We start from the raw sequence: 19,398 nt of genomic DNA on the forward strand, positions 1-19,398 counted from the left end.
GCATTCCAAGAAACTTTATTTTTTCTCTTTTCATCCATGTCAATTAAAGCATGACATGTTGCTAATATCAGTGTCTCAGGACATACCAGAACAGTTAACAACAAAAACCCCCACCTTTTGTACTTGGGGGATTGGGTAGGAGAGCATGGGGAATATATTTAATAGTAAACTACTTTGCTCTTGGCAGTTTTTAAATTGCCTTTCTAGTAATTTAATTCTTCTGTGTATACCTACTCTGAGGCAGTATTTCTAGGAGCAGGCCTCCATCAGTTATTTTTATCTGCATTTAATAATTTGTGACTGGATATAATAATCATGAACACATTTATCATATGATTAGAAAGAAAAATTCTAATTCCTAACCTGTCTTTTTAATATCTCTTCCAGCCTGCTCTTGAGGTTCACAGATGATACCTTTGATCCAGAACTTGCAGCAACAATAGGTGAGCCTGTGTTTAAAAATTCAACAGAAATGTCTAATATTTTCTTGCCTTTGGGCTTTTTTATCTAAATCCTTCTACCTTCCTCTTACCACCCCACCACCTCCATGTCTGTTGACATTTTATTTGTCCTTCAAGATTTAACTTTGGTATCATTAAATCTCTGAAGCCTTTCTAGATCTTACCAAGAGAAAATAATTTCCTTATCTGTTGTATCATGGGGCTTTATTAAAACTACTGATATTATGGTTATCTATACACACATTTCTTTTCTCTATTATGGATTGTCTTTTATTTTGCAATATACAACAGTTATTTGAGTACTTACTGTATACCAGGCACTGTTACTAAGAGGTGGGGTTATAATAGTGAATAACATAAACTTGGTCTCTGTCATCATGGACCTAACAGTAAAGTACATTAATTGTGTATGTTCAGCATTTGCTACAGTGTTTGACATGTATTCTGATCTTTACATATGTATTCATATTAGTTATTAAGGACTGTTAGGAGCAATGATACTGAAATGCCTTTTAAAGATAAAATTTAGATGGCCTGAAAGTGGTTAGTCACACTAACTTATGAAAATATATGAGAAGATAGAGATAAGTATTTTGGTGTCATGTGTTTAGACCATAGACAACAACGTAAAGGAATGAAAAGACCGCTTGGAATAGTTGAAAGGTAGCTGAGCTGAGTCAGAGCTAGATAATAGTCTTGGCTTTGCCTTGAATTAGGTATAATCTTGACTTACTAACTTCATCTGTAAATTGGGAGGTTTTGGGGAGAGAGAATACTTTTTTTTTCCCTGAGCTTTAAAATTTAAATCATAAAATTTTAAATTTGATGATCTGATGAGAGTATAGTAAAGATGATCCTAGCAGTATTATTAGGGAAAGCAAATAGTTTATCTTAACTGCCTTTATTTGTTTACATTTATTGTATGTCTATTTTTTCAGACTCATATATCTGTAAAAATAGCAAAAATAATTCTTGTATATCCTACTAAATTACTCCATCCAAATGTTAATATTTGTCACATTTGCTTTATCATTCTCTCTATATATACACACACAGTATTCTTTTTAAAAAATGCATTTTTTTCTGATTTTTTAAAATGAATTATTTGAGAATGGATTGCAGACATGATGTCTTTAAAATGTCTACATACTTTGTATATTTCTTAAATCAACATGGATACAACTCTATTGTCTATACACAGATTTTATCAGTTATCCCATTAATGTCCTACATAGCAAAAGACAAATAATTGTTTTGGGTTCAGGATCATACATTGAATTTAGTTATTTCTCTTCAGTCTCTCTCTTTTTTTTTTTTTTTTGAGATGGAGTCTCGCCCTGTCGCCCAGGCTGGAGTGCAATGGTGCGATCTCAGCTCACTGTAACCTCCGCCTCCTGGGTTCAAACGATTCTCCTGCCTCAGCCTCCCAAGTAGCTGAGATTACAGGCACATGCCACTGCGCCTAGCTAATTTTTGTATTTTTTTTTTAATTTTTGTATTTTTAGTAGAGATGGGATATCACCATGTTGGCCAGGCTGGTCTCGAACTCCTGACCGCAGATGATTCACCCACCTCGGCCTCCCAAAGTGCTGGGATTACAGGCATGAGCCACTGTGCCTGGCCACTCTTCAGTCTCTTTTAATCTGAACAGTTCTTCAGTCTTTGTGTTTCCAGGGCCTTGACATTTTTGAAGAGTAAATAATTATTTTGTAGAATGCCGCTTAATTTACATATATTTGGTGTCCTTATATGGTTGGATTCAGGTTATGCACTTTTGGCAGGAATTCCACAGAAGTGTTTCTCAGAGCACAGTGTCAGGAGGCACATGATGTCTGTTTGTCCCATTTACTGGTGGTGGGACTTTGGTTACTATTGGGTGATACATGCCAACTTTTTCCTCTGTGAAATTATTATTTTTCCTCTTGTAATGAATATATTTCTTTTGGAGAGATACATCGAAACTTTATTAGATATCCTCCTTTTCATCGTATTCTTTGCCCTCTTATTTTAGCATCCATTGATATTTTTTGCCTGTGACAAGCGAGAAGGACAGTATATGATCCTGCCGTTCTAACTGTGGTGGCTATCAAATGACAATTTTTTTCAAATGCCATCACTCTGTCTACATATCTTATTTGGAATTCTGTAAGGAAGGGCTCTTTGTTTTATTTTTAAATTTGAGACAGAGTCTCACCCTGTCACTCAGGTTGGAGTGCAGCGGCATCATCTAGGCTCACTGCAGCCTCCACTTCCCAGGTTCAAGCAATTCTCCCACCTCAGACTCCAGAGCAGCTGGGACTACAAACGTGTGCCACCATGCCGGGCTAATTTTTGTATTTTCAGTAGAGGGGGGGTTTCACCATGCTGGCCAGGCTGGTCTCGAACTCCTGGCTTCAAGTGATCTGCCCACCACAACCTCCCAAAGTGCTGGGATTACAGGTGTGAGCCACCGCGCCCAACCAAGAGCTCCTTTTTGTTTTTCTTTTTTTGTGAATTTGGATTCTTTATATTCAGGAGTTTTACTTAAACTTTGAATCTGAAAGAAACTTTAGGAGGAACTCATAGATTTGTGGGAAGAAGCAAATCTACATTATTTTCTCTCTTCTAAAATCATATTCCATGTATTTTGATCTTTTACTGAATTTTAACATATTGTTTCATCACTAACATAAAGTGTTTCAATAGTTTTTGTAACTCACACACAAATACTGGATTTAAAAGTTATTTACCTGAGTATATTTTTGTGGCAGGTGGTCCACTTTACATCACTTTCCAGACAACTGGAATTTGAGACAATGTCTGTGACAGCAGTCCCTTTGTTTTCACCTGGCATATGTTCTCATCATACTGCTTGCAGTCACATAATGCTGCAGGTAAAAAGCTTTGATTAGTTTTTAAATCTCTTACTTTGTGAAAAATATTTTATTGTGGTAAAATATATATGACATAAAATATGCTATTATAACAACTCTTACATGTATAATTTGGTGGCATTAATTACATCCACACTGTCATGCAGCCATCACAACTATCTGTTCCCAAATATTTTTCATCGCCCCAAACAGGAACTCTGTTATCATTCTGCAGTAACTCCCCATCACCACCAGCCCCCCATTGCCAGTTAACCTTTAATCTGCTTTGTCTCTGTGAACTTTCCTATTCTGAAGATTTCATATAAGTGGAACCGTATATTTGTCTTTTTGTGACTGGCTCATTTCACTAGGCATAATGTTTTCAAGGTTCATCCTTGTAGCATGTATCAGACTTCATTCCTTTTTATGGCTGAATAATACTGAGTCCTCCAACTCTGTTCGTCTTTTTCAAGATTATTTTGGTCATCTGAGACTCCTTGCAATTCCATTTGAATTTAAGGATTGGCTTCTCTATTTCTGGGGGGAAAAATGGTTGTCAGAATTTTGATGGGGATTGTGTTGAATCTGTAGATTGTTTTGAATAGGACTGGCATTTTAGCAATATTGAGTCTGCCGACCCAGGAACTAAGGATCTTTCCATTTACCTAGGTCTTTTTAAGTTTCTTTTACCAATGTTTGGTAGTATTCAGCATGTAGGTCTTTCACTTCCTTGGTTAAATTTATTCCTAAGCATTTTATTTGTTTAGTGCTATTTAAATGGAATAGCCTTCTTAATTTCCTTTTTAGATTGTTCATTGTACATGTACAGAAAAACAACTAATTTTTGTGTGTTGGTCTTGTATCCTGAAGCTGTGCTGAATTTATTAACTCTAGTAGTTTCCTTCTGGATTCACATGTATGTACTTCTAGCTACTCGGGAAGCTGGGGCAGAAGGATCAGTTGATCCAAGGAGTTTGAGGCCAGCCTGGAAAACACAGCAAGACACCTACAGGTGTGTGCCCCCACATCTGGCTAATTTTTGTATTTTTAGTAGAGATGGGGTTTCACCAGTTTGCCCAAGCTGGTCTCGAACTCCTAGGCTCAAGCACTTTACCTGCCTCAGCCTGCCAAAATGCTGGAGTTACAGGCATGAACCACCGTGCCCAGCCTAAAACTGTGATATCTTGTTCTCATTAATAGCTGTAGAAATTATAACTTTTGGCTGGGTGCAGTGGCTCACTCCTGTAATCCCAGCACTTAGGGAGGTCGAGGCGGGCAGATCACCTGAGGTGAGGAGTTCGAAACCAGCCTGGCCAACATGGTGAAACCCTGTCTCTGCTAAAAATACAAAAAACCCGGTGTGGTGGTACACACCTGTAATCCCAGCTACTCAGGAGGCTGAGGTGCGAGAATCACTTGAACCTGGCAGGTGGAGGTTGCAGTGAGTTGAGATCGCACCACTGCACTCCAGCCTGAGCGACAGAGCAAGACTGTCTCAAAAAAAAAAAAAAAAAAGAAAAGAAAAGAAAATTATAACTTTTTGTAAATTTTTATTAGGTTGGTGTCTTCTACTATTTCAGTTGCATAAATATCATTTGAGGTGGGCTTAGTCTTTGAAGGCTCCTTCCAGCAGGTGTCTCTTTCACCAGGCTTATTTATAAGTCTTTATTTTTTTTTTTTTTTACAGTAAAAGAAAGTCTATAATATATCAACTGTGCCAAGGGAAGACAACAGTAAACTTACAAGTCTCTTTCCAGCAATCTAAATTAGTAATTCAACAGGACAAAATAAAGACATTTTTAGACAAGAGCTTTATCTCTCTGTGCTGCCTCCTGGTTAATTTCCTTGGTTTTATCTTTCAGTGTATTAATTCTTTCCAGCCGTATTCAGTCTGCTGCTCAGTATGACCAATGGGCCTTAGATTCTCTGTGTGTGTAATTTTTACTTCTAGAAGTTCTATTTGGTTCTATTGCAAATCTACTTCTTGATTTCTGCTTTATACTTTTATGTCCTTAATTTGTTTAATTACACTTATTTATATTCTTGTTCAGATTGATCAAATCTGGTTGCTCACATTTTCTGTTCTCTCTCATTGATCATGTGTTTTATTATTTGGAATTATGAGCTCATCTTTAGTGAGAATCTGCAATGATTTGATTTAGGCGTTTATCTTCCAGCTCTGTTCTGTATTTGCTTCTTCCAGACAATGCAGGAATCACATGAACCTGTCCATCCACAGATAAAGTGGTAAAGAAACTGCCGTATTAGATACATGATGGTATACTCTTCAGCCATAAAGCTTCGGGAAACCCTGTCATCCGCAACCACGTGGAGAAACCTGTCCATCCACAGATGAAGGGATCAGGAAGCTCTGGTATATATACTGAAGGGAAATGCTTTTTGGCTACCAAAATAATGAAATTATGTTGTTTGGAGCAACACAGATGAACCTGTCCATCCACAAATGAAGACATCAAGAAACTCTAGTATGTACACAAGGCAAAACACTTCAGCTATCAAAATCATGACATTATGTCACTTGGAGCAACACAGTTGACCCGCCAAGGCAGCCTCTTCCTCCATAGATGGATGAACGCTGTGGCCGCTGCTCCTGCCTGGGCCATGCCCTGACGCTGCCAACACCACTGCTCCTCTATTTATAAGTCTTAATAGAGTTGCTGACCCAGCAATAACTGAACAGCTGATATGTACCTCACACTAAGCCAGGCGCTTCATATGTATCTAACTTGAAAAATGCTGAGCTAGTTACCTTAACACCATTAACTTTTACTTAAAAGTTTGTTTTTCTTTTTTAATCCCAGTGAGCTCCAAACAAGTTTTAGGAGGCTCCCCAAAACCAGTGAAGACTTTAACTAAAAGTAGAATTTCAAAGTATTAGAAACCAAACCCCAAAATTAAATGTGAAGATCAGTGTCTGTACTGAACTAGCCCATCTGGTGGACACAGGATTTGCGTTATCGACTGGAATGTTACCCAGGATTCACGATTTCTAGCATCTGTCAGGGTTAAGAAAATTGGATTGAGTACCAAATACAGTAGAGCAAACCCGGCTTTGAGGCAAGGGCCCCATCAAGTAGTCATGCAGTACTTTTGTTAGAGTTCTGGGTGCAAATCTTCCTCGTCCCTCCCACCTTCTCCTGGCCTCCTTGTAAACCCAAACCGCCAGGTACCTCAATTTTCTTCAAGACCAGGCTGTTCTTAATGTTGGTAAATTGGTCAAGGAAATGGGTGAGCCACTGCTTGCTCTGCACATCGTCCTCAGAGTGCTCGGTCGTCAGGCAGTACAGCAGCTGCATGGCTTTGGCCCGCAGGAGTAAGTGGCCCATTCCTAGGCTGTCCCCAAAGATGTGTCCTCTGAAGAAGCTGGTCAGGTAGAGGGGGTGTCCACTATGGTTATAGATGGGGAAGGAGATGCTGCCCAGGTCGAGCGTTTTGTCCACCTGCCAGGTGTACAGGAGTGGGTTGGGGGCACCACGCAGAGCATCTTGTACCTTGCGCACACCTGCTGGTACTGGAGCTGGCTTGCGTTTCCCTGTGCCACACGCAGATCCTACACTGTACTGTCCAGTCAACTGACTTCAGCAAAGATGTCTGGGTTCAGCAGCGAGTTGCTGTGTGAGGCCACCAGAATGGAGGTGATATCGGCCTCGGTGCTCGTCCTGGAGGTGGAGAAGTGGTCAGAGTCCTCTGTGGTGAAATGGCCCTACACCAAAGTGGGAGACATTCAGAATCGAGGCGAAATTGGCCTCAGTGCTCCTCTTGGAGGCAGAGAAGCAGTAGGAGTCGGTGGTGAAATGGCCCTGTGTGAATGTGGAAGACCAGCAGATTGGAGGTGGAATTGGCCTCAGTGCTTGTCCTGGAGGTGGAGAAGCGGTCAGAGTCCTTGGTGGTGAAGTGGCCCTGCACAAAACGTTGCTCCCCCTTGGCTGGTGAAAGAATAAAAGAAAGCTGGCCACTGGCATTTCCGTTTCAGTTTATAGAATACATGTTTTGGAAATAGTATCTTCTAGATCTGTCTTTTTCTCTTCTGATTTAACTTAGTAAAGCTAAGTTTTATCTCTTCATAGTCTTGCTTTTGTTTCAAAAGCTTTTATGAGATTTGTTTACTGTCTGTGGCTATATGGCAGACAATTTGTTCAAGTGGCATGCCTCCTCTTTCTCACATTGACCTCCTCAGGAGGAGTTTTTCAAGGGCAATGAGTCTTCTCTCTGAGATAAGAATAGTAGCCAGAATTAAGAGGGTAAAGTGCATTGTGGAATTAAGTACTGATTCCAGTGGAAACTCACTTTATGGCCTTAGACAAATATTTACCCTTCTGATCCTCAGTTTTCTGTCAGAGAACTTCTGCTCATATCCAATTCCTATAAAGTGGGAGTACTCTAACCTGATATTACCAACATTAGGTTAGATTTTATCCTAATGTTGGGTATTAGAATATATCCTAACATTACTAGTTCTTCACTCTTACTAAAGTGCATGTTAGATTTCTTCAATGATTTTTTTAAATTGGCATGGTTGATACAAAGCATCCTTCTATCCAAATACTGTGCTCAGTCGCCTAAGTGATAGTTTAGAACCATACTATCTCTCTGTGTGGAAAGAACGCTGGGGCTCCTGGCTACACACTTTGAGTAGAAGGGAAAATACCCCTCTTGTATTTATAATGGTTTTTCTTTCTACTTGATTAAGAAGAAAGTACAAAAAGGTGCTTATTGAAGCATTGTCAATTTGGGAACAAGATTCTCAGGAATGAAATATCTGTGACTGTTCTCAGCATGAAAGGTAGAGAGAAGATTACTTGATCATTATGTGCTTATTTGAAAGTCACTTTCCTCCCATGCCTCAACATCTCACTTTTTAGAATGCACACTGAATGCCTGGAATCTCTTTGTTTTAGAAAAGACAAAGTTGCATTGTTAAAAAAATAATATTTCTGGGGAAAAGGCTCAATGCTCAATGGTTACTCTATAAAGACATTTAAAAAGAAAGTCAAGGGAAGATAAGGAAGGTAACATGGCTAACAACCTCATGGGTTCTACTAGCATTATTTCATGCAAAATGTCATTAACCTTTATATAGGAGAGAATAAGTCTAGGAATCAACTGGCATCTAAACTCCATTTCTTGTTTTGTCACTGCTTCCCCGGTTGACTATGGAAAATACATTTGGTCTTTTGATACCTTGGTTTCAACAACTATAACATGACTTAAGAACTTTTATGCATGGACTTTGTAATAGTTATCTATTTCTGCATACAAATTACTTCAAAACTTAAATCGTCGTTTGAAACGACAAACACTATCTCACAGTTTCTGTGGGTCAGGAGTCCAGACATGGCTTATTGGGTAACCGCCTCAAAGTCTTACTAGGCTGTAATACAGTTATTGGCTAGAGCTGCTGTTTCATCTGAAGGTTCAATTGAGAGAGGATCCACTTCTAAGCTCACTCACATGGTTGCTGGCACAATTCAATTCCTCTCAGGCTATTGGATTAAGGGTCTCAGTTCCCTACTGACTGTTGGTCAGTGAACTTTCCTCAGTTCTTTGCCATATGGGGATCCATAGAACAGCTCACTACATGGCAACTGGCTTCTATCAAAGTGAGCAATAAGGAAGTAAGCAAGAGAGGTTTGCAAGACAAAAGCTACTATCTCTTTATAATCTAATCTCAGAAGTAGCATCATATCCCTTCTGCCATATTCTGTTCATTAGAAGTAAATCTCTGGGTCTAGCCATACTCTATTGCAGAGATCACACAAGGGTGTGAATACAGACACAGGGATTGTTGGGGCTCATCTTAGAGGTCGTCTCCCATAGAGTTAGCTGCCAATCTGAGGGGTCACAGGGAACCATGCATCTGGGCCAGAACACTGGGATTTCATCCCTTAAGCAGGACAACATTCATTCAGAAACATATATATATGTTTATATGTTTCTCTCTAATCAAAGAGAGAAGCAAGGCCTGTCCCTGACGAGCTCCCTTTCTCAGATCCACCCTGAACTGCCTAAGTTAAATCCATGTACCTTGACTAGGTGAACCATAGAGTCCAAGCCTAGAGTTGGGTCCTGGGTTTAATCCTGGTTCTGTCTTAGCCCTATGACCTTAGGCCACTTCTCTTCGGCTTGGTTTTCTTTGCATCAGGAAGTGTCGGATTAGATCCCAACAATGGTTCTCAAATTGGAGTGCCTGTGAAAATCACCTGGGGTCATTTAAAAAATTCCTGATGCCTAGCACATCCCTGACAAATTAAATCAGAAGATCTGAGGGTGAGATTCAGGCAAGAGGACTTCTTAACAGCTCCCCAAGTGATTTCATTGTTCAGCCAAGGTTGATAACTACTCATTTAGAAGATTGGTAATCCTAACTCTGGTACATGAGAACTATCTGAGGAGCTTTAAAAACAAATACAGAAGCCAGAATCTTAGGACAATTAAAATAGAAATCCTTGGGAGTTGGTCCCAGACATGGTGTCTTTCAAAGCTCCCCAGATGATTCTAATGTGTAGCCAGATTTGTGGACCCTCAGGTTTAATGATCTTCAAGAATCCTCGATCTAAGGTTCTAAGCTTGTCCGAATGGACTTGTAGAGCTATAAGCACGTGTACCACCTTCTCAGGAAGGTGGCCGCTCCAATGCTCTCTGACTCTAAAGAATGAAATGATTATTCCCACCCGAACATCCATCTTCTCTGGGTTTACAGTCCCCTACTTACAGTCCGTAAAAAGGTCACCCTAGACTTGACCTCAGTCTCATTGTGACACACACAGCACGCCAGCGTTCTTAACCTTTTTGGTTACACAGACCCTTTTAGAAACTTCATGAAAATTGTAAGTCATCTCATAAGGAGGATCTTACATGCACATCAAATTGAGCATACAATTTTCATGGATCCCTAAACTCCTGATACAAAGTTAATTCTATCTCACTATAATATAAAAGTCAAAAACTTACATAACCCAGAAAAGCAGAATTTGCAACATAGTAGAAATAGACCAGAGTGAAAGTTCTAATCCTGGTTCCACAACTCACCAGTCAACATTTAGGAGTCACTGAATCACTTGATGCCTCAGTTTACTCATATGCCCAATTAAGAATTATAAAATCATGTACCACATAATGTCTTGGTCAAGTACAGATCACATATGACGATGGTTTCATAAGATAATACTGTGTTTTTACTGTACCTTTGTCACTGTGTTTAGATACACAAATACTTACATTATGTTACTATTGCCTATGGTATTGAGTATAGTAACCTGTTGTACAGATCTATAGCCTAGGAGCAATAGGCTATACCATACAGCATAGGTGTGTCACAGGCTCTGCCACCTTGGTTTGTGTAAGTACACTCTGTGATGTTTGCACACAACGAAATCGCCTGATGACACAATGCTCAGAATGTGTCTCCATCATCAAGAGATACATGACTACCTACCCCATCAATCTTGCCTATTCCGGAAACAAAGTGAAATTAATAATATAAAATTGGTTTGATCAATTTATGAATTACATTGTCATTGAAAGTAGGAGAACTAGACCAGGAGGCACTGGTGTGACCCTGGAGTAGATGGAACTGTTTGTGCATGTGTCTTTCTTACCTTCCATTCTCATAAAGAATTAGCACATTCCCCACATACACCCTGGCCAGACTGTGTCTTTGGGACTGCAGCACTAAGGTGTGTTTTTGTTTGTTAACTTATTCCCAGTGCCTGTGTTGACCAGGAGGCTTTGGGAATAAAGGTACATAAAGGTCTTAGAGCCTGGATGAGCCTGTGGTCAAGAGATGGCAGGCAGTGTCCTTGAATTTGGAGTGTGACTCACACTCTGCCTGTAGGGGAAGAAAAGAGAGATCAGACTGTTACTGTGTCTATGTAGAAAGGGAAGACAGAAGAGACTGCATTTTGAAAAAGACCTGTACTTTAAACAATTGCTTTGCTGAGATGTTGTTAATTTGTAGCTTTGCCCCAGCCACTTTGACCCAACCTGGAGCTCACAAAAACATGTGTTGTATGAAATCAAGGTTTAAGGAATCTAGGGCTGTGCAGGACGTGCCTTGTTAACAAAATGTTTACAAGTAGTATACTTGGTAAAAGTCATCGCCATTCTCTAGTCTCAATAAACCAGGGGAACAATGCGCTGTGGAAAGCCGCAGGGACCTCTGCCCTTGAAAGCAGGATATTGTCCAAGGTTTCTCCCCATGGGATAGCCTGAAATATGGGCTCCTGGGATGAGAAAGACCTGACCGTCCCCCAGCCTGACACCCTTAAAGGGTCTGTGCTGAGGTGGATTAGTAAAAGAGGAAAGCCTATTGCAGTTGAGATAGAGGAAGGCCACTGTCTCCTGCCTGCCCCTGGGAACTGAATGTCTTGGTATAAAACCCGATTGTACATTTGTTCAATTCTGAGATAGGAGAAAAACCGCCCTATGGTGGGAGGTGAGACATGTTTGCAGCAATGCTGCTTTGTTATTCTTTACTCCACTGAGATGTTTGGGTGGAGAGAAACATAAATCTGGCTTACGTGCACATCCAGTCATAGTACTTTCCCTTGAACTTAATTATGACATAGATTCTTTTGGTCACATGTTTTTTGCTGACCTTCTCCTTATTATCACCCTGCTCTCCTGCTACATTCCTTTTTGCTGAAATAATGAAAATAATAATCAATAAAAACTAAGGGAACTCAGAGGCCGGTGCCAGTGCAGGTCCTTGGTGTGTTGTGTGCCGGTCCCCTGGGCCCACTGTTGTTTCTCTATACTTTGTCTCTGTGTCTTATTTCTTTTCTCAGTCTCTCATCCCACCCGACTAGAAATACCCACAGGTGTGGAAGGGCAGGCCACCCCTTCACTGCCCTTGGGAGCAAGGGCAGAGCGCATGAACTCACCATGCACCAGTTCTGGTCCTTGGTGGGGAAAGGCTGAAACTGGAACCAGGTGTATGAGAAGCAATCTCCCAGACTTCATAGTAGCTGCCAGATTGGCCTCAAGGTTGGCAGAAACCATCCTACCAGTGAGTGCCAGGTGGTTTGGAGCGAGAAGGGAGCATAGCCTGGATTGCTTGAGGCCAGGAGTTTGAGACCAGCCTGGGCAATACATGAGACCCTGTCTCTACTTTTTTAAAATAAAAAGTATTAAGAAATATGAGGAGAAAGAAATCATATTTCATAGTTAACCAACGGGTTGAAGTTGCAGTGCTTTTAGTTATCAGTGGAGATTGTACTGCATATGCTATCTTCAGATTTGAAGGTCATCCCAGTACAAGAACTGAAGATGTTCAACTAATTTAGCTGAAGTGATAACAGCTCTGAGGCAAGAAGAGTATAAGTCTAGGTTACTGGATCAAGGGATAGGTTATTAGGGCTCTCCAGAGGGACAGAACCAACAGAATATATGTATATATAAAAGGGGCTTTATTAGGGAGAATTGGCTCACACGATTACAAGGTGAAGTCCCACGATAGGCCATCTGCAAGCTGGGTAGAGAGAAAAGCTGGTAGTGGCTCAGTCCAAGTCTGAAAGCCTCGAAACCAGGGAAGCTGACCATGTAGCCCAAGAGCCCCCTGCAAGCCATTGGGGCAAGTCCCAGAGTCCAAAGGTCGAAGAACATGGAGTCTGATGTCCAAGGGCAGGAGGAGCGGCAGCAAGCATCCGGCCTGGGAAGAAGAAAGAGAGCCAGAAGACTCAGCAAACTGCTTATCCCATCTTCTTCCATCTGGTTTGTTCTAGCCGCGCTGGCAGCCGATTGGATGGTGCTCACGCTTATTGACGGTGGGTTTTCCTTTCCCAGTCCACCCACTCAAATGTCAGTCTCCTCTGGCAACCCCCTCACAGACACACCCAGAAACAATACCAGCTATTTAGGCATCCCTCAATGTCATGAACATACAAAAAGGAAAGTTTTGTGATACTCTGGGAGACTCAGGGTAGGGAGTGGTTCAGTGATATTTTGGGATCATGAAAGGTCTGTTCAGTTTCTGTGTTCCATGGGAGTAGTTCTGAGCTGTTTGATTTAGTCAAACTATTTTAACAATCTCATATCCAAGTCATTCTCTATCCTCATCCACAACTCCCACATGCAAGCCATGCATACGTCTACAGGTGTCACATGGATATATTTTGTTATTCTCATTTCAGAAGAATATATTAACAGCATCCTTTTTCATCTTAATGTATTTTGTATTCATATATGTTAATTACCATACTCGTGTTGGTAATTTTGGCAAAGACAGCATACTTTTGAGGACTGATATATACATTATTTTAATGATATTGGGAATCTATGAATAAAACAAATGCATCTATCTAGTCATGTTTAGAGGACTTGCCTGCACCATTTATACAGCAATTAATTATGAGTAGTCCACGGGATCATTGTTAAAATCTGATTTCCTCTGAATTCTATCTGGAAGAAACTCTCCAAAATTTGTGACATATGAATGGTATTGCCTTGAGTCTCCAGAATTTTTGTAAGCTTGTCTCTTTTTTGTTCAATTTCTTTGGTCTATCCTGCAGTTCCCAGGATGGGGGAATGTCATTTGGAGTGTGACTCGCACTCTGCCCATGAACTCACCATGCACCAGTTCTGGTCCTTGGTGGTGACATTTTAATGAAAATCCTACCTTTTAACATGCACTGAACTCAGTTCTTGAAAGCCAGGTCATGCATTTTCTAGAACTGCAAAAATTGCTTGGTGCTTTTCCATGGTTAGCAATCACTTAGCATTAATACTTTAATAGTAATTGTGTTTCCATGTGGGTAGATGCAGCATTTTAATGAAATCTCCAGATTGTAAGGAAAGTGCATCTAAAGTCCAAGGAAAATATATTTAACAGTATTTTAAAGGAGAAAGGAGGAAGAGATTTTGTTAGCTTTCCAAAATTTTAGTCGTTTAAGAGTGACCTTATTAAAATAACCACAAGATGGCATCAGTTTTCTATTTTTAAAGAAATGGTAGTGGCCGGGCATGGTGGCTCACGCCTGTAATCCCAGCACTTTGGGAGGCCGAGGCGGGCAGATCACGAGGTCAGGAGATCGAGATCATCACCAACATGGTGAAACCCCGTCTCTTCTAAAAATACAAAAAATTAGCCGGGCGTGGTGGCGGGCGCCTGTGGTCCCAGCTACTCGGGAGTCTCAGGCAGGAGAATGGTGTGAACCCGGGAGGAGGAACTTGCAGTGAGCAGAGATCGCGCCACTGCACTCCAGCCTGGGCGACAGAGCGAGACTCCATCTCAAAAAAATACATATATATATGGTACATTGGACTGAGGATTTCTTTTGTCTTTCATTTTTGCATGTTCCAAGTCCTAGTTACAGCTGCCTCTTGAGTTTATCATTCATGAGCCATAAACCTAGTAGCAGCTGGATCATATTTAAAGTCGATAGATGGAGTAACCAATTTTGGAATTCCATTCCTTGGACCACATCCACATTAAGGAGAGAATAGCTCAGCTGCTCTCCTAAGTATTTTAGATGAAATGTCAGAGTTGGGGGGTTATACAACGGAGCAAGCGTAAACCCAGGCCCTCTCGCTGTCCATATCTATGATATTTCTTTCCTTCCTTCCTTCCTTCCTTCCTTCCTTCCTTCCTTCCTTCCTCTCTGTCTTTTTCCCCTGCCTCCCTCCTGTCCTTCCTTCCTTCCTTCCTTCCCTCCCTCCCTCCCTCCCTCCCTCCCTCCCTCCCTCTCTCTCTTTCTTTCTTTCTTTTTCTCTTTTTCTTTCTTTCCTCCCTTCCTGAAATGTCAAGAGTTGGGGGGTTATACAACAGAGCAAGTCTAAACCCAGGCCCTCTCGCTGCCCGTATCTATGATATGATATTTCCTTCCTTCCTTCCTTCCTTCCTTCCTTCCTTCCTTCCTTTCTTTCTCTCTCTCTCTCTCTTTCTGTCTGTCTGTCTGTCTTTCTTTCCTTCCTTCCTTCCTTCCTTCCTTCCTTCCTCCCTCCCTCCCTCCTTCCCTTCCTTTTTTCCTTCTTCCTTCCTTTCTCTTTCTTATGTCTCTCTTTCTCTCTTTCCCTCTCTCTCCTTCCTTCCTTCCTTCTTTCACAGGGTTGTACTCTGTCACACAAGCTGGAGTGCAGTGGCATGATCATGTCTCATTGCAGCCTCCAACTCCTGAGCTCAAGTGATCCTCCCGCCTCAGCCTTCCAAGTAGCTGGGACTAAAGGTGCATGCCACTACACCTGGCTAGCTTTAAAAAAAAAAAAGTGTTTTAGAGATGTGGTCATGCCATGTGGTTCAGGCAGGTCTCAAACTCCTGGACTCAAGCCATCCTGCCACCCTGACCTCCGAAAGTGCTGCTATTACAGACCCCAGCCACTGTGCCCGGCCTGAGGGTATTTCTTTATTACACATCAGCAGATATTTTTTTACCTCCTTAAAGCACAGCAATTAAATGTTTACAATTACTCAACAAATCAGTCACTACAAAGTACTAAGTTCTATAGTGAAACATGTATGTGTTTCAGGATCTGGTTTAATCTACTCTCCTGATTCTAGATGATCTATTCTGATTATTTTATTTCAGTAATTCAGATATCCAGATTACTAATGCTTGTGTGGGTTTAGTAGGTCAATTGAAAAAGACTACCATTCATTACTCTCCTTTCAGTTTTTCTGTATCATTCTATAAAAGGGATTCAGCTTTTAGGAAATAAAATCAGGCCAAATGTTCTATGAGCTCCTCTGCTATCTTTGAGTTACTGTGCAACCCTTTCCTGCTTGTTTCAGAGCTCTAGACTCTGCTACAGGTACAGCTGTAACATGACCTAGAAGCGACATGGCTTATTTTAAAGTAGAATGATTTCTAAAACTACTGAATTTTCTTGGTTATATTTTATTTTTATTTATGATTTCATTATATTATTATCAGAAAATGGTTTATTTAATGTCAGTTCTTTGGAATTTGTTGAGATATCTTTTCTGGTCTAATATATGTAAATCCATATGTACTTGAAAATAATATTTACTCCTTTGTGTACAAGATCCTTTCTCCATAAATGTGCTACACATTTCTATATCTTTTATCTGCTTTTCCTATCAATTTCTGAGTGAGAGAGATGTAAAATCTTTTACCACGATTGTGAATTTGTTAATTTATCTTTGTAATTCTGTTTGTTTCCATTATATTCTAGGATATTTTGCTTATGATCTTCTTGGAAATCTGTCCTTTTCTCAATATCAAATGTCTCTCTTTACCTCATTAAATATTTGGTACTGAGAAATATCACAATATCAGCACCATTTATTACTTTTGGTGTCTTTTTCTATGCCTTGATTTTTAAACATTTAGTATTGGTTTGTTTTAGGTATGTCTCTTATAGCAGGATTTTAAAAAATTTTAAAAACACCTAATTTTAAAGTTTGTCTCCTAATCGGTGTTTTATACCCATTTGAACTTTTTGAGACAGGGTTTTGCTGTTGTTCAGGCTGGAGTGCGGTGGTACTATCATAGCTTACTGCAGCCTTGACCTCTCAGGCTCAAACAATCTTCTCACCTCAGCTTCCCCTGCAGCTGGAACTACAGATGTAAAATTTATTTTTATTTATTTTTTGTTTTTGTAGAGACAGGATCTCACTGTCTTGCCCAGGCTGGTCTTGAACTCGGGCTCAAGAGACCCCCCTGCCTCAGCCTCCCAAAGTGCTGGGATTACAGGCATGGGCCATTGCGCCCAGCCTATGATTTATTTTTGGATTTATTTCTATTATCCTATTTTGTGTTGTCTACCATGACTTTATCCCCACCTGCTTTTTCTGTTGTTATTCTTTGCCCCTTTTGCTGGATTAGGGTGGTTTTCTTTATTTCTGTGATTTGCTTAAAAAGTTACTCTTGAATTTTTAACATGTATGTCAGCTTCATATTTCTCTAACAAATTCTAAATCTACTTAGTAAATTCTATTCTAAAATGAACAAAAATATTTATAATTATTTTTTGCTGGAACACCCAACTTCCATGTTACTGTTATATAGAATTTTAATTCCACTTTGATTTTGAAACACTACATGAAAGTTACTGTTTATTTTTTTCAGTGTTAATATTTGATTTAGTTCAGCAATATGTTTTTGAATTGATTTGCTCACCATTGTATTTCCCTCCCTGCTTGAATCAGTTTTGTTGCTGGTGCCCATTCTTCAGTAGCTTCTTTGCAAATGTCAGTGAGGCAGAAACTCTTGTTTTTTTTAAATGTCTGGATATGTGTTTAATTATCTTTTTTCTTCAATGGTAGTTTATTATGTGTAGAAGTTTAGGTTCAGAGTTCTTTACTTTGGGTACATTGAAGATATTTCCCCATGATCCTTTAGCATTCATTCTTGCTTATTTTTATGAGTGCTCTGCTACCCACATGATAGCCATTTCTTTACAGTTAATCTGTCATTTAAATTTTGAAATTTTGAAATTTTGTGGATACATAATAGGTGTATATATTTATGGAGTACATGAGATATTTTCATAGAGGCATATAATGTATAATAATTATATGAGGGTGAATGGGTTATCCATCACCTCAAGCATTTATCCTTTCTTTGTGTTACAAACAATCCAATTATGCTCTTTTATTTTAAAATGTATAATAAATTGACTGTAGGCACCCTGTTTTGCTGTCAAATACTAGATCTTATTTATTCTACATAACTGTATTTTTGTACCCATTAACCATCCCCATTCCCACCCCCCACCCCTACTACCCTTTCTAGCCTCTGGTAATCATAATTCTACCCTCTATCTCTATGAGTTCAATTGTTTTAACTTTTAGCTCTCACAAATATGTGAGAACGTGAAGTTTCTCTTTCTGTGCCTGGCTTATTTCACTTAACATAAAATGTCCTCCAGTTCCATCCATGTTGTTGCAAATGACAGGATCTCATTCTTTTTTATGGCCAAATAGTACTCCATTTTGTATACGCACTGCATTTTCTTTATCCATTCATCTGTTGATGGAGACTTAGGTTAATTCCAAATCTTGGCTATTGTGAGTAGTGCTTCAATAAACATGCAAGTGCATATATTTCGTCAATATATCAATTTCTTTTCTTTTGTGTATATACCCAGCAGTGGAATTTCTGAATCATATGGTAACTCTATTTTTAGTTTTTTGAGGAACTTCCAACTGCTCTGCATAGTACTAATTTACATTCCCACCAACAGTGTACAAGGATTCCCTTTTCTCCACAGCCTTGCCAGCATTTCTTATTGCCTGTCTTTTGGATGTATGCCATTTTAACTAAGGTGAGATGATATATCAGTGTACTTTTGATTTACATTTCTCTGATGATTGGTGATATTGAGAACCTTTTTATAAACCTGTTTGCCATTTGTATGTCTTCTTTTGAGGAATGTCTCTTGAGATCTTTTGCTGATTTTCTAATCAGATTATTAGATTTTTCTGATTAAGTTGATTGAGCTCCTCATATATATTCTTGTTATTAGTCCCTTGTAAGATGGATAGTTTGCAAATATTTGCTCCCATTTTTTGGGTTGCCTCTTCTGTTTCCATTGCCATGCAGAAGCTTTTTAACTTGATGTGATCCCATCTGTCCATTTTTGCTTTGGTTGCTTGTGATTAGGGGGTATCACTCAAGAAATCTTTGCTCAGTCCAATGCCCTGGAGAGTTTCCCCAAAGTTTTCTTTTAGTGGTTTCATAGTTTGAGGTCTTAGATTTATATCTTTAATCCATTTTGATTTGATTTTTGAATCTGGCAAGAGATGGGTGTTTAGTTTCCTTTTTCTGCATATGGATATCCAGTTTTCCAAGCAGTATTTATTGAAGAAACTGTCCTTTCCCCAGTGTATGTTCTTGGCACCTTTGTGAAAAATGAGTTCAATGTAGATGTATGGATTTGTTTCTGGGTTCTTTATTCTGTTCTATTCGTCTGCGACTGTTTTTATGCCAGTACTATGGTGTTTTGGCTACTATAGCTCTCTGTAATTGAATTTGAAGTCAGGTAATGTGATTCCTCCAGTTTTTGTTGTTGTTGTTGTTTATATCCCGCCCCCCCACCACACTCAGGATAGCTTTGGCTATTCTGGGTCTTCTGTGGTTCCATATAAATTTTAGGATTGTTTTCTC

The 19,398-nt window shown here is 39.7% G+C and overlaps 1 protein-coding gene across 15 annotated transcripts in view; it reads left to right on the plus strand.

The window, feature by feature from the left end:
* Positions 1-19,398, plus strand: part of LOC735719 (uncharacterized) — a 131,089-nt gene that overhangs the window by 5,505 nt on the left and 106,186 nt on the right. For 7 of the 15 annotated variants that reach the window (XR_010146606.1, XR_010146605.1, XR_010146603.1 and 4 more), the window contains exon 2: positions 388-443. Coding sequence is in view for 6 of the 15 variants with exons in the window: in XM_016962877.4 (XP_016818366.1) it covers positions 388-443 (56 nt within the window). In the remaining 9 variants the exon portion in view is untranslated. Of the gene's footprint in view, positions 1-387; positions 444-3,211; positions 3,335-5,000; positions 5,123-5,490; positions 12,090-19,398 lie in introns of those variants that run through there. The other 8 variants (XR_010146599.1, XR_010146601.1, XR_010146607.1 and 5 more) reach the window with 6 other exon arrangements.

The sequence above is a fragment of the Pan troglodytes genome, chromosome 8 (assembly GCF_028858775.2).
Source record: "Pan troglodytes isolate AG18354 chromosome 8, NHGRI_mPanTro3-v2.0_pri, whole genome shotgun sequence".
NCBI lineage: Eukaryota > Metazoa > Chordata > Mammalia > Primates > Hominidae > Pan > Pan troglodytes.